The 18,945-nt window shown below is 37.1% G+C and overlaps 3 protein-coding genes across 12 annotated transcripts; 2 read left to right on the top strand and 1 right to left on the bottom strand.

The window, feature by feature from the left end:
- Positions 1–1,312: 1,312 nt before the first annotated feature.
- LOC120007001 (60S ribosomal protein L13a-4-like) lies at positions 1,313–3,441 on the bottom strand. The gene is made up of 4 exons (XM_038857140.1): positions 3,100–3,441; positions 2,604–2,720; positions 2,399–2,486; positions 1,313–1,682 (listed from the first exon to the last, which is right to left on the bottom strand). Exons 1-4 carry the CDS (start codon positions 3,369–3,371, stop codon positions 1,539–1,541), a joined length of 621 nt encoding a protein of 206 aa, XP_038713068.1. The 5' UTR covers positions 3,372–3,441; the 3' UTR covers positions 1,313–1,538.
- A 1,092-nt stretch (positions 3,442–4,533) lies between these two features.
- LOC120007534 lies at positions 4,534–8,661 on the top strand. 3 transcript variants are annotated; one of them, XM_038857819.1, is made up of 4 exons: positions 4,534–4,668; positions 4,790–5,693; positions 6,109–7,448; positions 8,174–8,661. In XM_038857819.1, exons 2-4 carry the CDS (start codon positions 5,039–5,041, stop codon positions 8,231–8,233), a joined length of 2,055 nt encoding a protein of 684 aa, XP_038713747.1. In that variant the 5' UTR covers positions 4,534–4,668; positions 4,790–5,038; the 3' UTR covers positions 8,234–8,661. The 3 variants fall into 3 exon arrangements, with proteins under 3 accessions (XP_038713747.1, XP_038713746.1, XP_038713745.1); XM_038857818.1 differs by having other exon boundaries at positions 4,537–4,694; XM_038857817.1 differs by having other exon boundaries at positions 4,537–5,693.
- Positions 8,662–10,788: 2,127 nt separating this feature from the next.
- LOC120007535 (phosphatidylinositol/phosphatidylcholine transfer protein SFH9-like) lies at positions 10,789–18,473 on the top strand. 8 transcript variants are annotated; one of them, XM_038857820.1, is made up of 16 exons: positions 10,789–11,180; positions 11,466–11,509; positions 11,596–11,890; positions 13,279–13,378; positions 13,651–13,917; positions 14,020–14,097; positions 14,184–14,285; positions 14,520–14,569; positions 14,673–14,772; positions 14,906–14,995; positions 15,087–15,179; positions 15,571–15,652; positions 16,742–17,133; positions 17,213–17,287; positions 17,906–18,068; positions 18,189–18,473. In XM_038857820.1, exons 2-15 carry the CDS (start codon positions 11,503–11,505, stop codon positions 17,960–17,962), a joined length of 1,788 nt encoding a protein of 595 aa, XP_038713748.1. In that variant the 5' UTR covers positions 10,789–11,180; positions 11,466–11,502; the 3' UTR covers positions 17,963–18,068; positions 18,189–18,473. The 8 variants fall into 8 exon arrangements, with proteins under 8 accessions (XP_038713748.1, XP_038713749.1, XP_038713756.1 ...); XM_038857827.1 differs by having other exon boundaries at positions 10,792–11,180; positions 17,909–18,068; XM_038857823.1 differs by having other exon boundaries at positions 10,797–10,935.
- The last annotated feature ends 472 nt before the right edge of the window (positions 18,474–18,945 follow it).

Here is an 18,945-nt window from a genome sequence, read left to right on the forward strand (position 1 = left end):
TGGTGGGTGAGGAGAAAGTTATTAAGTTGGGCGTCCATTGACCATTATCATTTATCAACCATATTGGGTGACTCGTGAGGCATAAATATTTTATATAGTACTTGAAAACGACTTCATTCGACCTCAAAAGGAGGTCTATAAATGGGAGCCGCCATTTCGAACGTAATTGGACTCATTACACACATTTTTTAAAAAATATTTAAATTTACCAAATAATCCTCATTTGAAATTACTTTAAAACCACTCTACTTTTTGCATTAATATTTTTTTTATCAATACACTTAAATTGAATTAAATTTTATAATCTTAATATTTTAATTGAATTTATCATAGATATACAATAATATCTATCATATCCTATGTAGAACATGATTGCATCCGAAGATCATGTAGGAACTCTCGAGCAAAGAAAAAAACAAGTGGAAAAATCATTAAAAAACTAAATTAAATGGTGGGTGGGTAGGGGAGGAGTCAATACTGTTACTGTCTTCACCACCCAGAATGCGTCTTAACTCTTGAGTTCAATTTGTGGCCTGTATGCCTGCCATTCGCCGACGTTTGAGATTATATTATCTACTTCATGTTCAACAATGAATGGGAGCACAATATGATTACCATTCAGATTATTTTCTTTTGCTGGGACAATTGTAGATTTGATATTATTCGTATTCATCTGTTCTAGTCACCGATGAACAAAGAGTTTCTTAATGTCTTACAACTCTCTGGTTTGGAGCATTTAAAATAATTTGATTCTTTTGTTTTGAAATTCATACGATATATATATACATTTACTAAGTTAACCACTCGTCAATGCACTAACTTTATTTATTTCAAGTATGCTGGGCACTTTGATCTCTGTCTCTGTTAAAAACTCATTGTGTGCATTTTTGTAAAAACCCAGTGTGTGCATTAATAATTAATTGAGGTGTGTTAAGTGTGTGTAATGAGTCCAAATCCGTGTGCAAATAACTGCTGCCTCCATAAATATCGTAGACGGCCCACTCTCAAAACGTATTGGGCTTTGAGGCACTGGATCAAGGTTATGTGATAACTGATAAGCTCTTGAGGCCCATATAATAATTAGACTGAGCCTGTCGTTAAACGAACTTTTTAGGAAAGTCCAATATTAAGATGATCAGTGAGTCATTAACAGCCTCAACCTCTGTACTCTGCATACCAAACAATTTTTCCAAAAATTAATAGGTAGTATATATTTATCATGATAAAATATAAATACAATAATGTTAATGTAATTCAATTTTATTTTAAAAAACTACTTAATTATTAAAGAAAAAATGATTGAACCGTCGGATGCCACAGTAACATAAACAAACGTAAATTCAAACAAAATAACTTGATCAAAGATATCCAACCCTTGTGGGAGTTTCTCAAAGAAATTTGGGAAGAAAAGGCAGTCTATGGCACCCAAAACAATCAACAGACCCAATCCAAAATACCACCAGCAAGCAACCTCCATTTGGGCAAAAAAAGAAGGAAAAAAAAAAGGTACAAGTCTAATATGAAGAGCAAAAAAGACTTCAATACTTGACAGGGGCAAGTATCTCCAGTTGGGGACCAAGCTTTTCCTCTGCAGCCTTCTCAGCCTTCACCCTAAGTTTGTTCAGCTGCTTCTTCCTCTCATATGCAACCTTCGCCCTCTCCTTTCTCTTGTTCTCCAACTCCTGTTGCCAACAGAATAGTCAATTACAAAAGTACCAATCTCATAACCAACATTCACGGGCTACAATGATTTCACAAGAACTTAAGAACAAAATACTTTTTCAACACTCATGAAGCATGACGGCCGATATCCTACAAATCACTTCGCAAACAGATCAACTGACAAACACTCCTTGACCCATCGAAAATTATACGTGGACTTAAAAACTACATCTCAGAAGCAACAAAAAGAATTGATATCCTACAAATCACTTAGCAAACAGGTACTTGGACCCATCAATTATTGCAGAATATAAAAAATCAAATCAAATGGCTGTAAGCAATTAAGGGCTGCATGGTTAAATAGAAGGAATGAACCTATTACTTACGGTATAAATATTAAACCACCAAATTAGAACTCAGAAGAAAAAGAAATATTGTGTCAGTGCAGTAAAATGTCAAGGTAAGTAAAATGTCAAGGTAATACACACCCTCCCTCATGTCACAGCAGGCTTGACTTAGTTAACAAATCAATATTAACAGCGAAACATTATAGCATTCAAACAGATCCTTCAGAAAAAGAAGCAAAGTAATGAAAGCAAATAAAGAGTACCTACTCCCATAGCAACAAAAATTCATAATGGCAGTAAATGCAAAGTAAATACTAAAATAAATTCCAAGAGTCCTATAGCAAGTAAGCCACAACCCACAACACTAAGCAACTAAAGGTAAAACTCACCCTGATGGTGTCATAATGGTTCCATCCGACCTCAGACGATAGCCGGCCCAACAAACAGTACTTGTGACCCTTCTGAAGCCTCAATACTCTAATAAGCATAGCAATTAATGATTAATATGAAGCAATGACAAATCATCACTGAAAAAATAATAAAAGCTGATCATATACAAACTAGTGGAAAACAAACTAAAACAGTAAAACGCACTTCAGAGCATCAGGAATGACCATCTTCTTAATCCTGTCATATGGTGGAGGGACACCCTCATAGGCCTTCAATCGGGCAAGTGCAGCCTCTCCACGCTTAGTCTTGTGGGGAATCATTCTGCCAAAAAAAGAACATTTGTAACCAGACATATATCAATTCGGAGGCCAATCGAGGAAAACTCTTGGATGTCTAGATAGGACAATACAACTAAGTTAATGCAAGTGTAAATTCAGACGCCAAATATCACCACGAATACCTCAAATATGCTTTAAAAGATCCATCTCCTTGAAATCAAAGATAAAATTGCTAAATAAAAAACTGATTTCTATATGACTAAGAAGTAACTGATGAAAAAATATTATATTCATACGTTCAAGTGAGCCTAGCTGACAACATCAGCTATTCAATTTGAGATAACAAATAGCACAATCTCAAAATCTGCAACCTATCTACCATAAACAGAAAGGAAACAAGTAGCTAATAAAAAGAAACAAACCCGCGGATGGTGCGCCAGAGGATCTTGGAAGGCGCGCGGAAGTGAATGGGGCCATGAGAGGGCTTGGTATTCATACGTTTGCGGAGAAACCGCAAGTACTTCATCTTCTGCCTTACAAGTCCACCGGACATGCAAATTTCCTCGCACCTGACAATCACCACCTTCTGGCCATTCAGCAACTCCTTGGCCACGATCGACGCCAATCGACCGAGCATGTGATTCCTTGCATCTACCACGATAACTTTAGCGCAGATCCCAGATCCCGACACCATTTTCGTTCCTCTCTGCGCTCTCTCTCCCGCCGCGAGTTAACTGCTTGAGAATAAAATGAGGGCTAGGGTTTCTGAGACTAGCAAGTAATGGGGCGGGGTTTTGATTATGGATCCGTCTGGCGTAAAGGCGGCCCAAAATATGTTTTTTCTTAAAGGCCCAATTAAGTCTGAAGTTAGATGGCTCCACTCAGTTTTGGACTGATTCAAACACTATCCACAGGTTATCCAATCCATTTAAAATTCAAAAACCTTGATATGGTTTGAAAATGGTTTTGATTTTGATTTTCAAACCCATCACAATTTCAGATTGATTTTTATTTTTGATGCCAAGTTTAAAATAGCTAAACCATTTAATAAAAAAATTGAATTATAACAACAACGTTATAAATCATCTATATAAATTATAGAGATATACTACAAAATAAAATAACATAAAAAATAATAGATCATACATTTATATTACAATAACACGATAAATCATATTATATTAAAAATGAAAATTGAATTATACATGTATAGAATCATACTAATAACACTATAAATTATACTAATGTGAATTGTATTGATGATATAACATTGCAAAATAAATCATACTTAAATTATCGATTTTGTTATTTTATTTTTTTTTAATGCATTATTCGGGTTTGAGTTTGGGGTTAGAATTTTGATTTACAAGTTTGGAAACGATTATTGAACATTTATGAAAAAATAAAAGATTTTAAATGGTAAATGGTTATGGAACAGTTTCGATTTTGAAAATTTAAATGGTTTTTTAGACGATTTCGCAACGGTTTTGATATAGGATACCTTAAATGGGAAACTGTTTTGTTATTCTTTAATTGGATGAGTACCCAACCCGTTGTCATCATTATCCATAGATTCGGCCTTTGAAAATTAAAATTACAATTTGGACCAAAACGAAATTATCTTCAAATTATCATAACAAGAAGGACTAAAGAAAAAAAATACCATAAGACAGCTTATACTTTATTAGAGATTAATCTAGTATAATTAATAGAAAGAAAACAATAAAGTAGTTGCTTCGGTATCCGCTGAATGTCTAATTATTACACCGCAATTATATCGCACGACTATGCCAACTATGTTCTATCAGCAAACAACTCCCTTTAATTCGTTACAATTGGACGGCCAACCATCAACGACTTGGAAGCCATCAAATTAAGCAGAAACAGACAACTGCCAGGACGACGACGACACAGTGAAAACGACGTCGCTTAAGTGAGAACTCTAAAATGGCGGTGAAATTTCGAGTAAGGAAGAAGGACCTGGGAGTCTCGTACGTCTTTCTACATACGTCAAAAAGTGAAGTTTGTTTTCATACGGATCTATCTTTTGAGTTGACTTCATAGCTTTCCTTTCAAAGCTGTGAAATTGACGGCTGGCTTTGTCCGGCGCAGGAAGGTGCGAGAGGTCATCGCCATTTTTGATCACGTAAGAAGTTCCAATAATGATGTGTTGCTGACACACTCGCACGATTGTTATTGCTAGTGGTGGGTTCCATTTCAGCTTCCGTCGTGATCCTTTATTCCAAGTTTCGATTCTCTTTGAAATCCAGGTTCTTCTCTGTTGGGTTCTATTTTCTGGGTTGATTTTTTTGGTGGGTGTTCAGCTTTTAGTTATTGAATATTTGGGATTTTGAGTTGTCTATGGAAGCAAGCATGGCATTGGACAGGATTCATTCGTGGACACTGGGTGATCTTATAGTTTCTTTTGTTGAACTCGCCGTTGCATATTTCCTCCTCTGTACATTGGCTTTTGCTTTTTTCGCTTCCAAGTTTTTGAATGTTTTGGGGATACACTTGCCATGCCCTTGTATTGGGTTCCTGGGGTATCAAAATAGGGATTTGTGCTGGCACAGACTGCTAATTGATTGGCCAAGGAGAACAATTTGCTCTGTTCAAGTTTTAGTAAACAGCAGGCTCCCTTGTAATTCAGTTTGGGTTCAAGATCAAGCTTGCTATAGGGATGTCGGGTTACTAAAAGATGCAAAATTGGATAACCCGGCACATGAGTTCAGGAGTGAAGCTTGTTCCACGTCATTTTCTGGACTGAGATTGCAAGACTTGGCCGATAAAGAAATTGGACATGATGCTAAGGGAAAGAGAATTACGAATCCAAAACAACGGTCAGGAACAAGGTGGCGCAGGAGAGGTGTGCTTGGAAATGGAAAATTCCCTTCTGTGCTGGTCGCAGATAATGCACATACAGTTGTTGCAGGTGTTTCCAGTAATATGTATGATGGCAGCAAAATGAGAAGTGAGAGTTTCAATCCTGACGGTGGGATAGAGGATGGTGCTCGGGGTGAGTGAATGAGTTGCTAAATTGTTGTTGATTACCTTTTGTTCATTTATATGTCCTATACTGAACCAGTTTTTTGTGAATTCTGCTTAAAATATTTGAACCTTTTCATATAATCTTCGACAGTAGTAAAATGATAGGTAGGTAAATAACTCCTGTCCACAAAGCTCTCGCAATGGAGGCGAAGTAGGGGAAGGGCAAGCTATTCGCAGGCTTAACCTGGCAATGCAGAGAAGCTGTTTCCATGATTATTTGATCCCATACTTTATTGATTTGTTCCAGAGTTTGTTCATTAAGCTGATACAGTACTGTGTGGGACTGATTGGCAATTTGGTTTGGAATTCAGTTGTTATTATCTTTGTATACTTACAATATCTTGTTAAAATGGGGACTAACCTTTGTCATTCTGCCATGTCAGATGAGGCAAATGCTAGAAATGGACTGGACACTATTTTTCCAGTTGACAAACTTGCATGCAGCCCTCAAGATAATGTTGGGATGGCTGAAACCCATTTACATACTATTAGAATGTTGGAAGTAGCACTTCAAGAAGAGAAATCCGCCCATGCTGCTGTGTGTCTGGAGTTGGAGGAAGAGAGAGCTGCTGCTGCGAGTGCTGCTGATGAAGCCATGGCCATGATATTGCGTTTGCAAAAGGATAAGGCATCGATAGAAATGGAAGCAAGGCAATACCAAAGAATAATTGAAGAAAAATTTGCTTATGATGAAGTCGAGATGGATATTCTGAAAGAGATACTCATTAGCAAAGAGAGAGAGAACCATTTTCTGGAGAAGGAACTTGAAGCGTATCATCTGATGAATGTTTCAAGAAATGAGCTGCTGGAAAGTAATTTGAGTTACCAGACCAATGAAGGAGGAGAAGGGGCTTCTATTTCGGCTTATCAAAATGAGGATCCGGAGCACACTGAGATAAATAAATCCACCGGTGAGGAGGAAGTGATAAAAACTGCAAGCTGGTCTTCAAATTATGGGAAAGGTCTACCTGATGTAGGAGAGAAATTAATCTCAAAGAATAAGAACTTACATTCTGATTTATCTCTTTCGCAGGGGTTGGTGAAGATGTCAGAGACTGATTCAGATCTCTATCAGTTTATTCCTCGTGGGCATAATTTGCTTGAGAACACTACTGACTTGACAGGTAATACAGCAAATGCAGCCCAGATTTGCAGTGGAATTGTAGGACTGGAGAAAGATGGGGAGCATGGGAATCAAGCAGACAGTGATCTGGGTTCCATGTTTAATAGAGAGCCATCAGTTTATGATGTTCATGTCATAGATGACAAACCTGTATTTCAAAAGGCGGATGAAGGAAAGCAAAGTGGACCATCGAATAGTGGTACTTCAGATACTGAAGTTCGGTGCTACAGGACGTTAAAAGCTTGCCCGGATATGAGGATGTCAGAGATTGAGTACAATATCCAAGAAAGCAGTTTGGAAATGAGGTGCAGGTTACAAATGCTGGGCGATAGGTCCAAGCCCTTGTGCTGTGACGCAGGGAGGACATCTTTGTCTCCAGACAATAGTGCAAGGCTAAAAATTGACAGTGAAGTTGAATGGCTCAGAGAAAGGCTTCGACAAGTGAAAGAAGAGAAAGATAAGCTGACATTCGCTGCAGAGCAAAAGCAAAGAGTTGCTACCCAATTGCAACTAATAGAGGAGCTACTGAACCATTTTCGTCAAATTCAGGAGCTAAGAGAGCCTGTTCGGCAGGCTTCTTTTACCCCTTCATCTTCTAAGGTGCGCCATATGGAGTTCAATCTTTTACTTTATACTTTAATTTCCATTTAATGAAGTATTCATCACATGCTTGCATTAGAACCATTCTGTTGTCATCTGCTGTTAATTTTCTGATAGAAAAATCCCTTCTGCGAAATGAAGAAATGGTTCTGTCTGGCTTTATCTAATGTATCAGAAAAACACGCCAATAATAAGAAGTGTGAGATATTGTAGTTAGTAGCTGGCATGATCACGATGAGGGGCAATGAGAATATGCCTTGGTAGGATGCTGAATAGTTGGAAAAAAGTTTTGCAAGTCGTGACGAGACAACAATTTTGGAGGCCATGCCTTTGTGTTCTTCTCCATTCTATCTGGCATATGCTCAACTTGAAAAATGTCACACCCATTTTTTCCTCTTGGCATATTTAGTAGGATGAAGATATTGGCAGGTTGAGACAAGCATTAGTTAATATAGTTACGATTTAAAATGTGAAAGATGTCTATTTACGTGCAGTTGGTTCGGACATTGAGTAATTGTGCAAGTAGGAACTGAATCAACAACCACATTTATGTTTTTCTTGCTAACTCGGAATATCCTGACACGGATAATCCTGACTAATTCAAGACAACACATTCACTGGTTATTATATTTACCCTTCATTTGTAGTATGTTTATTCTTGACATTTCCCTCTGCCTGTCTCATCTCTCACATGTATTGCTCATAACGATTTTCTATATCACCAGATGAGCTTGAAGAAAAGACGCTGCCGTAGTGTGTCCAGTGAAGCCTTGGAAAGCGCCTAGTTGTAAATACCTGGGAAGATTCTGGCTTGTGCATAACTTCATGCGACAGATGCTGTTGAGACTTTGAGATATTCGTGCGTTTGTTCTTTCTTCGAACCTCGCAATTCTCTCTTTTGTAGATAAGCCTGTAGATATAATTGTAAAGTGGCCATGGTAGTAGTTGTTAAGTTGTTTGTAGAGTTTCCTGCACGAGAAATCATTGCAATGGTCATCACAAACGTTGAATCTGTTTACCAGATTTAAAAGAGGATGTGGTAAGCAGACTTCAACGTCTGTGATTAAAACTACAAGAAACTATTGTAGTTGCTGGGGCCCTTAACCCCTGTGTAAACAACCTTTGTATTGCATGTGCTTCAAAGTTGTTAAGTTGTTTTCTGTTACGCCGGATCAACTATTTCGGTATCCTATTCATCCAGCGGATAAAATTACTCCTTTGATGTGGCAGGTTATGTTTCTATAATACGTATGATGTCTTGTAGGGTTAGCAAAAAAAATCGGTTTTGAGTCAGTTTTGGGGTGGATAACAGTACATGTTTATAAAATATTTACATGTTCGGACTTTAATCCATATTAGATTTCGGACGTATTTAATTGACCATATCCATATTAGTTTAAATCTAGATAAGCAAATCAGAAAAGATTTACGTGTTCGAACTCGGACTCGATTTTAAACATAATTTTTTTGTTTGAACCAAGATTTCAAATATATAATATATGTTCAAATTTGATTTAATCTTGGTAGAACAAATTTGGATCAGACAAAGTTTTATCACCCCTAGTGTCTTGTAGGGTGAGTCAATACTAATCTTAGGTCATCATACACGTATCATCAAAGTCAACTTGTGAAGGAATGTTTTCCCCCCCTCTAATTGTGGCATTCAAATGATGAAAATTCGCAGAGAGAAAAAGGTCGCATTGTTCAATCAATGCTAACAAGAAAAGTCGGCCATATAGGCCAGTACTGTCGAGATTATCTTCATAATCCAGAAGCTTCCCCCATGTTCCTTTGTTGTCAATCATGATCAGAATGCACCACTTGCCTTTCTAAACAAGTTCATGACATTGATGATAGAAAACAAAAGATAGACCCTTCCATCATCAAGTCCGTCAAATACGCCCCAATTTTCCATCTCCTTATCTGATTCATTCACAAACACCGTAGGTAGGGTTATAAAAAAAAAGGCACAAACAACGGACTGTCAAACCCGAAAAAATTAATCAAATCGTCAATAATTGACCGAACGATCGGTTAAATTTATGTCAAAAAACTGATCAAGCCGACGCTTTAACACCCCTATCAACAAGTTTAAGGTTTAGAACGTGTTTTGATTGAAGGATTTGAGGGAAGAGAAAAGAAAAGAATTTATTTGTTTTCATAGTTTAGAAAAATTAATTGTAATAAATTAAAATCGATTTTCTAACATCCAAACAAGTGAAATAACAAATCATTTCCTTTTGCTTTATCTATCCAAATATGAGGGATGAAAAAATATTGTATCTTCCATTGTCTTCATTCATTTTCATTATCTTTCCCGAATCCTTCATCCAAGCACACCCTCAAAGAAAAAACTCAAGAAGCCAAAAACCCATGACAGAATGACTCCACCACGAGGTTGTCAATTAGATGGACTTGATTTTTATTTTGAAAAACAAATTTATGGTTGAATTTGTTATATTAAATACTAAAAAAATATTTATGATTTTTTCAAAAAAAATAAATTGATTCATTAAACAAAACGGTGCACCGGTACATTGTCCCCCAATCCCATTGCCTTCCACGCAGCATAGCTCCAGTCGGTGACTCTTCTCCTGTCTTTGTCAACGTGATTCACTTTTCATTTATTTTCTTTCTTCATTTATAAATGAACTTCCGTTTCTGGTTTTATTTAAACAAACGCGCGTACCGTAGACAGAACACCACCCAATCACCAACTCCGTCGAACGTCAACTAACGGCACCTTGAAAACGTGAAATTTGACCTTACCCCACCCGTAGAGTGAAAAAATTTTTATTTCGGATCGATTTTGAATCAGACAACAACACGTCGATACCCTAAATCAGATTTGTCAGACGAATTTAATTGACCAAACCCTAATTGATTAAAATCTGGATAAGTAAATCAGATAATAATCTAATGCAGGTTAAGGTCCACTGAACAAGTAAATTATACAAAATTTATGTGTTTGTACCCCAACTCAGTTTTAAACCGGACAAAAACTTTTGTATTTATGAAATATTTACATGTCTGGACCCTAACTCGGATTGAATTTCAGACGAATTTGATTGATCAAACCCATATTGATTTAAATCCAGACAAATAAATCAGATTTCTATATTTAGATTTGAACTCAATTTTAAACTGGATAAAACTTGTATATTTAGACCTGGATTTCAAACTTATAAATTATGTCCAAACAAAATTTAATCCAGGTCGAACAAATTCGATTGTTTGGATCAAACAAAGTTTTGACATCTCCTACCCACTTGGCAATATTCCGCGCAACTAAACAGAGGTGGAAGAACCAACAAACAGTCGGCGTTAATGACGGAGCCAAAAAAAAAAAACCACTTTGAGAAAGCCCAAGCGGCCGTTTCACGCTACGTCTCTTCATCTTTTAAACGGCTTTTGACAAGGACAAGTTTCTCTCTTCTTCGTTACCTGAAAGCAATCCCCAGCTGCGTCCCTCGCAGCCTGAACGACTGTATTGTAATTTAATCTTTACTTTTTCATTATTTAATTACAAATACGATTCCTTCGTAGCTCGAAAGCAACGACATTTTCCTTCTGCGACCCTGTATAACCTAAAAGAGCTGTTACATTGCCTTTGATATCATCATTATACTCGCGTGTATGTATATATATATATATATACATGGAAACCATGTGTTTTCTGTGAATATGGTGATCTGAACAGCAAATGCGTGCGTGAATGCGGTTTCTATTAAGGTATGTTTGGAATATGCCGATTGTCGATTGTTGGAAACGCCATCGAAGGATCTGATCGAATTTCTTGATCATCTTGGTTGGATTTTTTTTCGTCGATTTCGTTTTTTTCTCTATTGTTGCGTGATTATGTGAGTTATGTCATCTTCGGACTTTTGCGTCGATCCTTGGTCAATTTTGTCTTTAACAACAGCTTCCGGTTTTTCGCTGACTTTGAAAGATCAACGAGATCTGTCATTGCTTATACTTTTCATAGTTTTCTGAGATTTTCCGTGTTTCTTGATCCAGATATAATCAAGATTGAAATCGCATCCATTTACCAGCAATGCCTGGTAAATTCACATGATATTTGCATAATTCATATGGAATCGAGATGAAAAGCGATTAATATTGAGATGTGTAACGTTTTTGACAATAGGAGAGACAATCGCATCTCTGGAAAATGAGAGAAGCTTTGATATTGAGACCTCTGAGGATGACAAACGGAGAGCTCGGGGGAGATCTCTGCGGAAAAAGGCAATGAATGCATCCACAAGACTCACTCATAGTCTTAAGAAGCGTGGCAAGCGCATTGCTGATTCTAAATATGCGGCAATTTCAATTGAAGATGTAAGAGACGCAGAAGAGGAAAAAGGCGTGAATGCTTTTCGCCAGGCATTGATGGCCAAAGATTTGCTCCCAGCTCGCCATGATGATTACCACACCATGTTAAGGTAATTAAGTTTTTATGTACTACTTCAACTTGCAAATTCTGATATTAACATTCAATACAAACAACTATATATGCACAAATTGTGAAAGTTATCCAATGTTGGTCTTATACGAAGTAATAAGAGCTCTACGCGGTGTTGTTTGGTTGACTTGGAAATTTAATCATAATTTTCTTGAAATCATATTGTAATGCATTAATAAGGATCAGGCTGCTTCAGACTATTTTTTGTTTTAGGAGGTTTTCAGGAGTAAATTTAGTATTGAAATGGTAAAACTGCATGTTAGATCCTTATGCAGGGCATCTTGAAGGAGAGAATTGATTAGCATTGGCCAGTTTAATAAGGGTTTTATTTTTTGAAGTTAGGGAAGAAGTATCTTTGAATGCATGGGGGTGGTTACGTTTTAATCTAGCCATAAAGGAATGAGGTATGATTCTTTGTCTTGATACCATTTTACCAGTATATAGTTTTGTATTCGCTTATTGAGGTTATAATGGATTGTTCAGTAGAAAATGGTTATTGGAGGTGGTTGTCATATCCTAGATTAGGATTTTACATGAACTTCTCAACATATGTGGTTTGGGAATGTGTATATATGTTTTCCCTGGTTTTAGGTTTTGGGTTAAGACTGGGAAGGAGTGAGAGAGAAGATGAGCAATCATGCCTCCAGCAAATTAGAAATTTCAGAATACCATTCACTAAATTTTGTGGTTTATAAGTGTTACAAATCTTAATTTAAATATTATCAGAGGGATTTTATTAAACCTTCATAGACTAAATTATTGTGACTGGACTAGGACTTCTGCTTCCGGAAATGACTAGATAAGCACCTACAGGTTAGTACCCACTGGGAAATCTCAGTAGTTTGAACTTGCAAATTCCAGTGGGAGTTTCAAGGCCCAAATCTTGGTGGGTGAGTTCTATGGAATGAGGAAAGGTCATCCCCATTGTACAGGTTGAGGAAGCTATTATGAACTTCTTGAAAACTCCACTGCCTCACCTAGCATTGAAAAACAGAAAGAAAGAAGGAAACTCTAAATAGATTAATATATCCACAGAAAAATTCAAAGCAGGTCTTTATCTTTCATACCTCTGTTACCATTCTGAAGATCCAATTACTTTTGATTTAATAAATACAGGGTTATGACACAGCTTTCAAAATGGAAGACCGATAGCCAAAGCTTCGAACTTGCAATGTTTGAAATCACATTGGCAGTGGCCATATTTTCCTTAGTGTCTCCCTGATTCTACTGTCAAGAAGTTTTCCATGTCTTTTAGAATTTCGCAATTCTTCAGAATAATTTATTAATATCCTTCAGAATTTTGCTTCTTCATATTCTTTTAATATCAATCTGGCTGAGCTGTATAGATCTGGGATTTTGTTGCTGCAGATTTCTCAAGGCAAGGAAGTTTGACCTTGATAAGACAGTCCAGATGTGGGCAGAAATGCTTAACTGGAGAAAAGAGAATGGAGTAGATTCCATCTTACAGGTAATTGAGAACATGACATCATTTTGTTTTTGGTTTTGTTGTTGAGAATTTATAAAGTCCATCGAGGGATAATTATCTGATGCATGGAGACTAAGTCTCAGCTAGGCCACGGACTGAGAATCAGCAACAAAGGCATTTAGTCTCAGTTTGATTGGAACTTGATCATTGTGGCTTAAAGTTTTATACTTGTCAATTTTCTTTGTTCCTAATTGTTTGGATTAGCTGGTTACTTTTCTAATGGGCTGGTACCATATGATATTATGCATGTCTAGGATTTCATATATGAAGAATATGAAGAAGTTCAACATTATTATCCTCATGGTCACCATGGTGTAGACAAAGGAGGTCGACCTGTTTATATTGAAAGACTTGGAAAAATTGAACCAAACAAGTTGATGAGTGTCACCACAGTGGACAGGTTTTTAAAATATCACATTCAAGGGTTTGAAAAGATTTTTGCTGAAAGGTTCCCAGCCTGTTCTATTGCTGCCAAGAGGCACATAGATTCTACTACTACAATATTGGATGTACATGGATTGGTAAGTTGGAGTATAGTAGTATATGCCTCAATTCACATGTGCACTTTTAACAACATTCCGTCCCTTTTTTTTTACAATTTTATTGTCTGATTGATTATGCAGAATTTGATGAGCTTTGGCAAGGTTGCACATGATCTCGTCATGCGCATTCAGAAGATAGACGGTGACAATTACCCTGAGGTGGATTAATGAAACTAAAGAAACTGACAATGTATATGGTAGTATTAAAACTATGGCTGTCACTAACATTTAGAAGTGTTCAACAGACATTACATCAGATGCTAATTGTTAATGCTGGCAGTGGATTCAAACTTCTGTGGAACACAGTCAAAGGCTTTCTTGATCCAAAGACCACGGCGAAAATTCAGGTAAAAGAGTATTCGTAAATTGGATCATGCCCCCTTTCGATCCTTCAGGGCCACTACCTCAATCGAAGGGTTGGATGAGGAGAAAAATAATTTTTTCCACACCCTCAGCCAATCCCTTGGATGGCGGTATTGGCTCTTAGAGTATTGCAGGGGAGTACACTCTAGGAACCTTTACTTTATTTTGAGTTATTCTGCTTTATTAACTAATAAAAATGTTGTTTTATTCTTCCACAGGTTTTGGGCAGCAAATGCCGCCAAAAATTGCTGGAGGTTATTGACTCGAGGTTGGACTTTCTGGTTTGATGTCACTGCAATATGTTAATGTTTTGAAAATTACTTTTACAACTCTTTCCTTAAAAAGGTTTTGCCACCTTTCCGTATAAACAGCCAACTGCCTGATTTTCTTGGTGGAACTTGCTCGTGCCCAAATGATGGCGGGTGCCTCAGATCTGACAAAGGACCATGGAAGGACCAAGAGATAATGAAAGTATGATCCTAGTCAGTATACCGCCAGTAATTAATCTCCTATTCGACATCTGAAAATTGTAAACTTCAAGCTAATTCCTTGATTTTCCGGTGGTTCTTGCTTGAAATTAAATTCATCTATCTTCTATGGGCAGCTGCTGCACTCTGTAGATGCAATATATATGAGGAAAATGAGAAGTTTGTCCAATGTTGATGACCTAGAAATCAAATTTTATCCCTCTAAGGTAAGCTCTTGATTAGTTAACTACTGATTTTATCCCTCTGTCCTCTACCTGCTGTCAATCATGTTTAAAAGAACTTAACCTCATCATGCAGTTTTCAAATAGTGAAATAGCTTCTGCTGATTCAGGACCAGATGTGAGGAAGTATTCTTCGGGCTTCTTGCAGTTAAAGCCAGCTAGTAACAAAGTAAGCTCCTGAGGAAATTATATATACACATGTTAATTTTTTTTCCCTTTCCTTTTCTAACTTACTCGAACCAGATATTAATGTATCGATTTCTCTATATATGCTTTCTACTTATTATTACCTGAAATTGAATTAGTCTTCAAGAAACAATTTTTTTCTATTATGAGGGCAATTAAATAAAATATGTCAAGTGAAAGAAAATTGTTTGGAACATATCTTGGGTCAAACCTTGCCTCTAGTTGTGCAAAAAATTGCATTGCTGAATTTATTTGATTGCGTTGTTTTAGTTTGATGGACTGTTTAAAATAGGAATATATATCCAGTCATACATGTTAGCATGCTGGTTACAATTACAATTCTTTGATTCTTAACCTTTTTTGTACTTTTTCAGGGGATCATGAATGACCATATGTCTCTTAGCGGTCTGGTTGAATCAGCTGATGCCTCAAGAGTTGAAGATACAAGTCTGACTAGTAAGTGATTTTTCAGTAGTACTTATCCCGTGACCTAAGAATGTGTGTGCTGGTACGTGTTCTATGTCAAGTGATTTCACGCGTAACATGTATTTGTAGTTGTACATGTTTCAATTACTGACTTGTAAAGTATATGTTGCCTTGTCTTGCCTTAGACCGTTAGTAACTAGCATACCATTTCAGTGAAGCATTCAAGGTTTTCATAGGAGTAAGATTTAGCAGTTGCAATTTGGGATGTATGTGGGAATGCCTGCACAACTGTCTTTGATCAATTAAGACTTTCACCTTTGGAAACTTAGCTACACCGGACATGTTGTTTGTTGATATTTATTGAGGAGTTTGATGGAGTTTAGCTGACTGAATCCATAAACCGTCAAAGTCACCGTCACTGGTACTTTTTTGACTCTATAGGTAGGTATAGGTACTTAGGTAGCAGCCCATAATATTTTGCTTGGTTCAATTATTGTGAAGTTGGGTTTGAACTTCCAAGCCCATTTAAAAAACTTAGCTGTGCCTGTCAGTTAGTTTCTGTTTATTTGGGGAAAATTTGATAATTACCTTTGAATTTGCATTTTCCTTCTACCTGATGCCAGCTCATCGGAGAAACTGATTTGATTGTCCCCTAGAAGTATGCTGTCTGGAGTCTGGACCGATGCTTTGTAGGTCGAAACATTCTCTTTTGAACGGTTGACAAAATTATAAGCTGTGAAAATCGTGGGCAATTATGAATTGGGGAACGGGTGTTGCCTGCGCCTCAACTCGACAATGCATTTAAACGATACCCAGTAGCATGTTTTTAAATCCACGCTTCTTTTTTTTATAGACAACTGTCTAAGAAATGTCAAATATCTCTCTCTATCAAACAACTTGACCTGTCACTGAAGGAAATTAATATTAGTAACTATTAGTCTGCTGAAGAAAGCTCCTCATCGGATATCGAGCGTATTAGTTTTTGAATATGGTAACCAAGAGTGTCTATTTGTCATCCTGTGTTTTTCTGTTCAATGCCGGAACTTCTTACAGGGTATGGTAACTCATACTTCTGCAAGCCAGCTGTTGACATGTTATTAAATTTGGTGCTTGTGACAGATAATTTAATCAGTGAAGTTACCCATGGAGGACCACGGACGTTCATTTCTCATGCGATATTTTCATTTATTCACTTCGTACTGAAATTGGCGGCATGTGTATATTTCGTACTCCCATTGGTTAAGAGATTGTTCAGGGTGCAACTTGCAAATCAACATTCAGAGAATCAGTTGAACACCCCGTTGCTTGATTCGAGTTCTCAAGAACATGTATCACGGGTGGTAGAAGAGGACACACTCCATCCATGTTGGCAGAGGTTGCAAAACTTAGAAACTATGGTAACAGAATTGGTTAACAAGCCCACAAAAATTCCTCCAGAGAAAGAAGACATGCTTCATGAATCATTGAGTCGCATCAAATCTATAGAACAAGACCTACAGAAGACAAAGAATGTAAGTTGCACCACACAAATTTCTGTTTATGATTGTATTCTATGTTACCAGCTACTAGAACTCGTTTTTATTTTTGCAGGCTCTTCTTGCAACCGCATCAAAACAAATTGAGCTTGCCCAAGCATTGGAAAATTTGAAAGAGAGTGGATTAATTGTAAGTTCCTGATGCTCTTTGATGAAGAAACTAGAGATCTAACATTATTCCCAAATAAGATTCAAGTACACATTCTTTTGAAAAGAGGCCAGCGTTTACCATCTGAACTTAATTGCACTATTTCCTCTAGACTATTTTCTTCTGGCCATCCCCTCGACTGCAGTGAGTCAGTGTAATACACTGGCCCGCAAAAAGTAGTTGACATGGAGCCTTATTACATTTATGAAATTACGAAGTCAACACTGTTAATGATGAACGCAGCACACACTCCCCAAAGGAGATCTCTATTTAGTTTCTGTTAAATCAGTGGATGTCTTGGCCTTGGCTAAGGTACGATGGTTGTGTTATGAGGCTCTGATATTTTGAATCTGGATTATCTGAGATGACATCATTCCCAGCTTTTCATAAAACTGAGCACCGAATTCAGAAGATGATTGGTTTCTTATATTATGTTCATATGAGATCCAAGTGGTTACTTCTTTCATCTGTGATTTCTGTAGGGTTTCATTCTTGTTAGAGCTGGCTTCTAAGTTTGCAGTCTTTTTTGTTTAATTACAGAGCAAGACTTTTATAAGTTGGCGAGCCCTAATTATTGTTTCTTTTATAATCTTGAAAAAGCAGGGGACAAGCTCTTGTTGGCCAAGAAATTACAGATCTTTCGCCCCGGAAAGATGAGTCCAATCCTTTTAGGTCCAAAGGTTGCTTAAGTTGCTGTTCAACATTGCTTATTGACTTCTTATTGGATGTTGCCGCTGGATGCGCATTGCTTGGCATGATCGAGGTGGGTTGATACTGAATACTCTTTCATTTGTTCCGCAAGGTGCAAGTTACACCATTCTCTCCCTCTCCTATCTATGACATCTTCTCATTTCTTATTTGTCTCCATGGGTTTTTCCTATAGGCAGTTGAAAGCAGTTCTGTACCCTGCGGAGAAAAGGGAGTGTGTATATACCCGGGTATGGAACTTGATCCGTCGCAGTAGGCACGGCAGGGAATAGAAAGCAGTGACTTACAATTTGTTTTTTTTATCACGTAAATAATGCTACCTTTCCTATTTTTCTTTTGCTTATGATCTTGATGTCCCTTGTATTCAATATGAATTGAACCTATCAGAAAGCAGAGAGCATGATTAGTTGCGCAAAGCTGAATCGACGTGTTATATCAGTATATACTTCGTTTTTGGTTATTCCATTTGATTTGCAGTATATACTTCGTATAATGTAGAATACTAGAATGCTTTGTAAAGTAAAAAAAACCGAGGTTTGTTGCACTTCGAGGGCTCTTTTTTTCCTTCTTTTTTTTTACAAGCATTTCTAGGGTTCTATTCTGCGGCCACGATAAGAGTTGGAATGAATAGGAAATGGATTGTGAATGGGTCACACCCACTATACTATACAGCCAATGCTCAAGACTCGAGCCTGTTAAAAAAGAAAATGGTAGAAATGCTCTAGACCAGAACCATGAAGCACCCATTTAGCCATGCAATCGGATCGGCTCAGGCAATTCTCATTAGGGATTTATGTGCCCGTGTTACGTGTATTAAGACAATTTTTTACATATGACGCCACCATGTTACGTGTTAACATGCCATCCTAGTTTCTAAAAATAGTCAATTAAAATTAAATTCGAATTGAATACCTAAGCTGAAGTGATAGGGT

Source organism: Tripterygium wilfordii, chromosome 10 (genome assembly GCF_013401445.1).
Source record: "Tripterygium wilfordii isolate XIE 37 chromosome 10, ASM1340144v1, whole genome shotgun sequence".
NCBI classification, from domain to species: Eukaryota; Viridiplantae; Streptophyta; class Magnoliopsida; order Celastrales; family Celastraceae; genus Tripterygium; species Tripterygium wilfordii.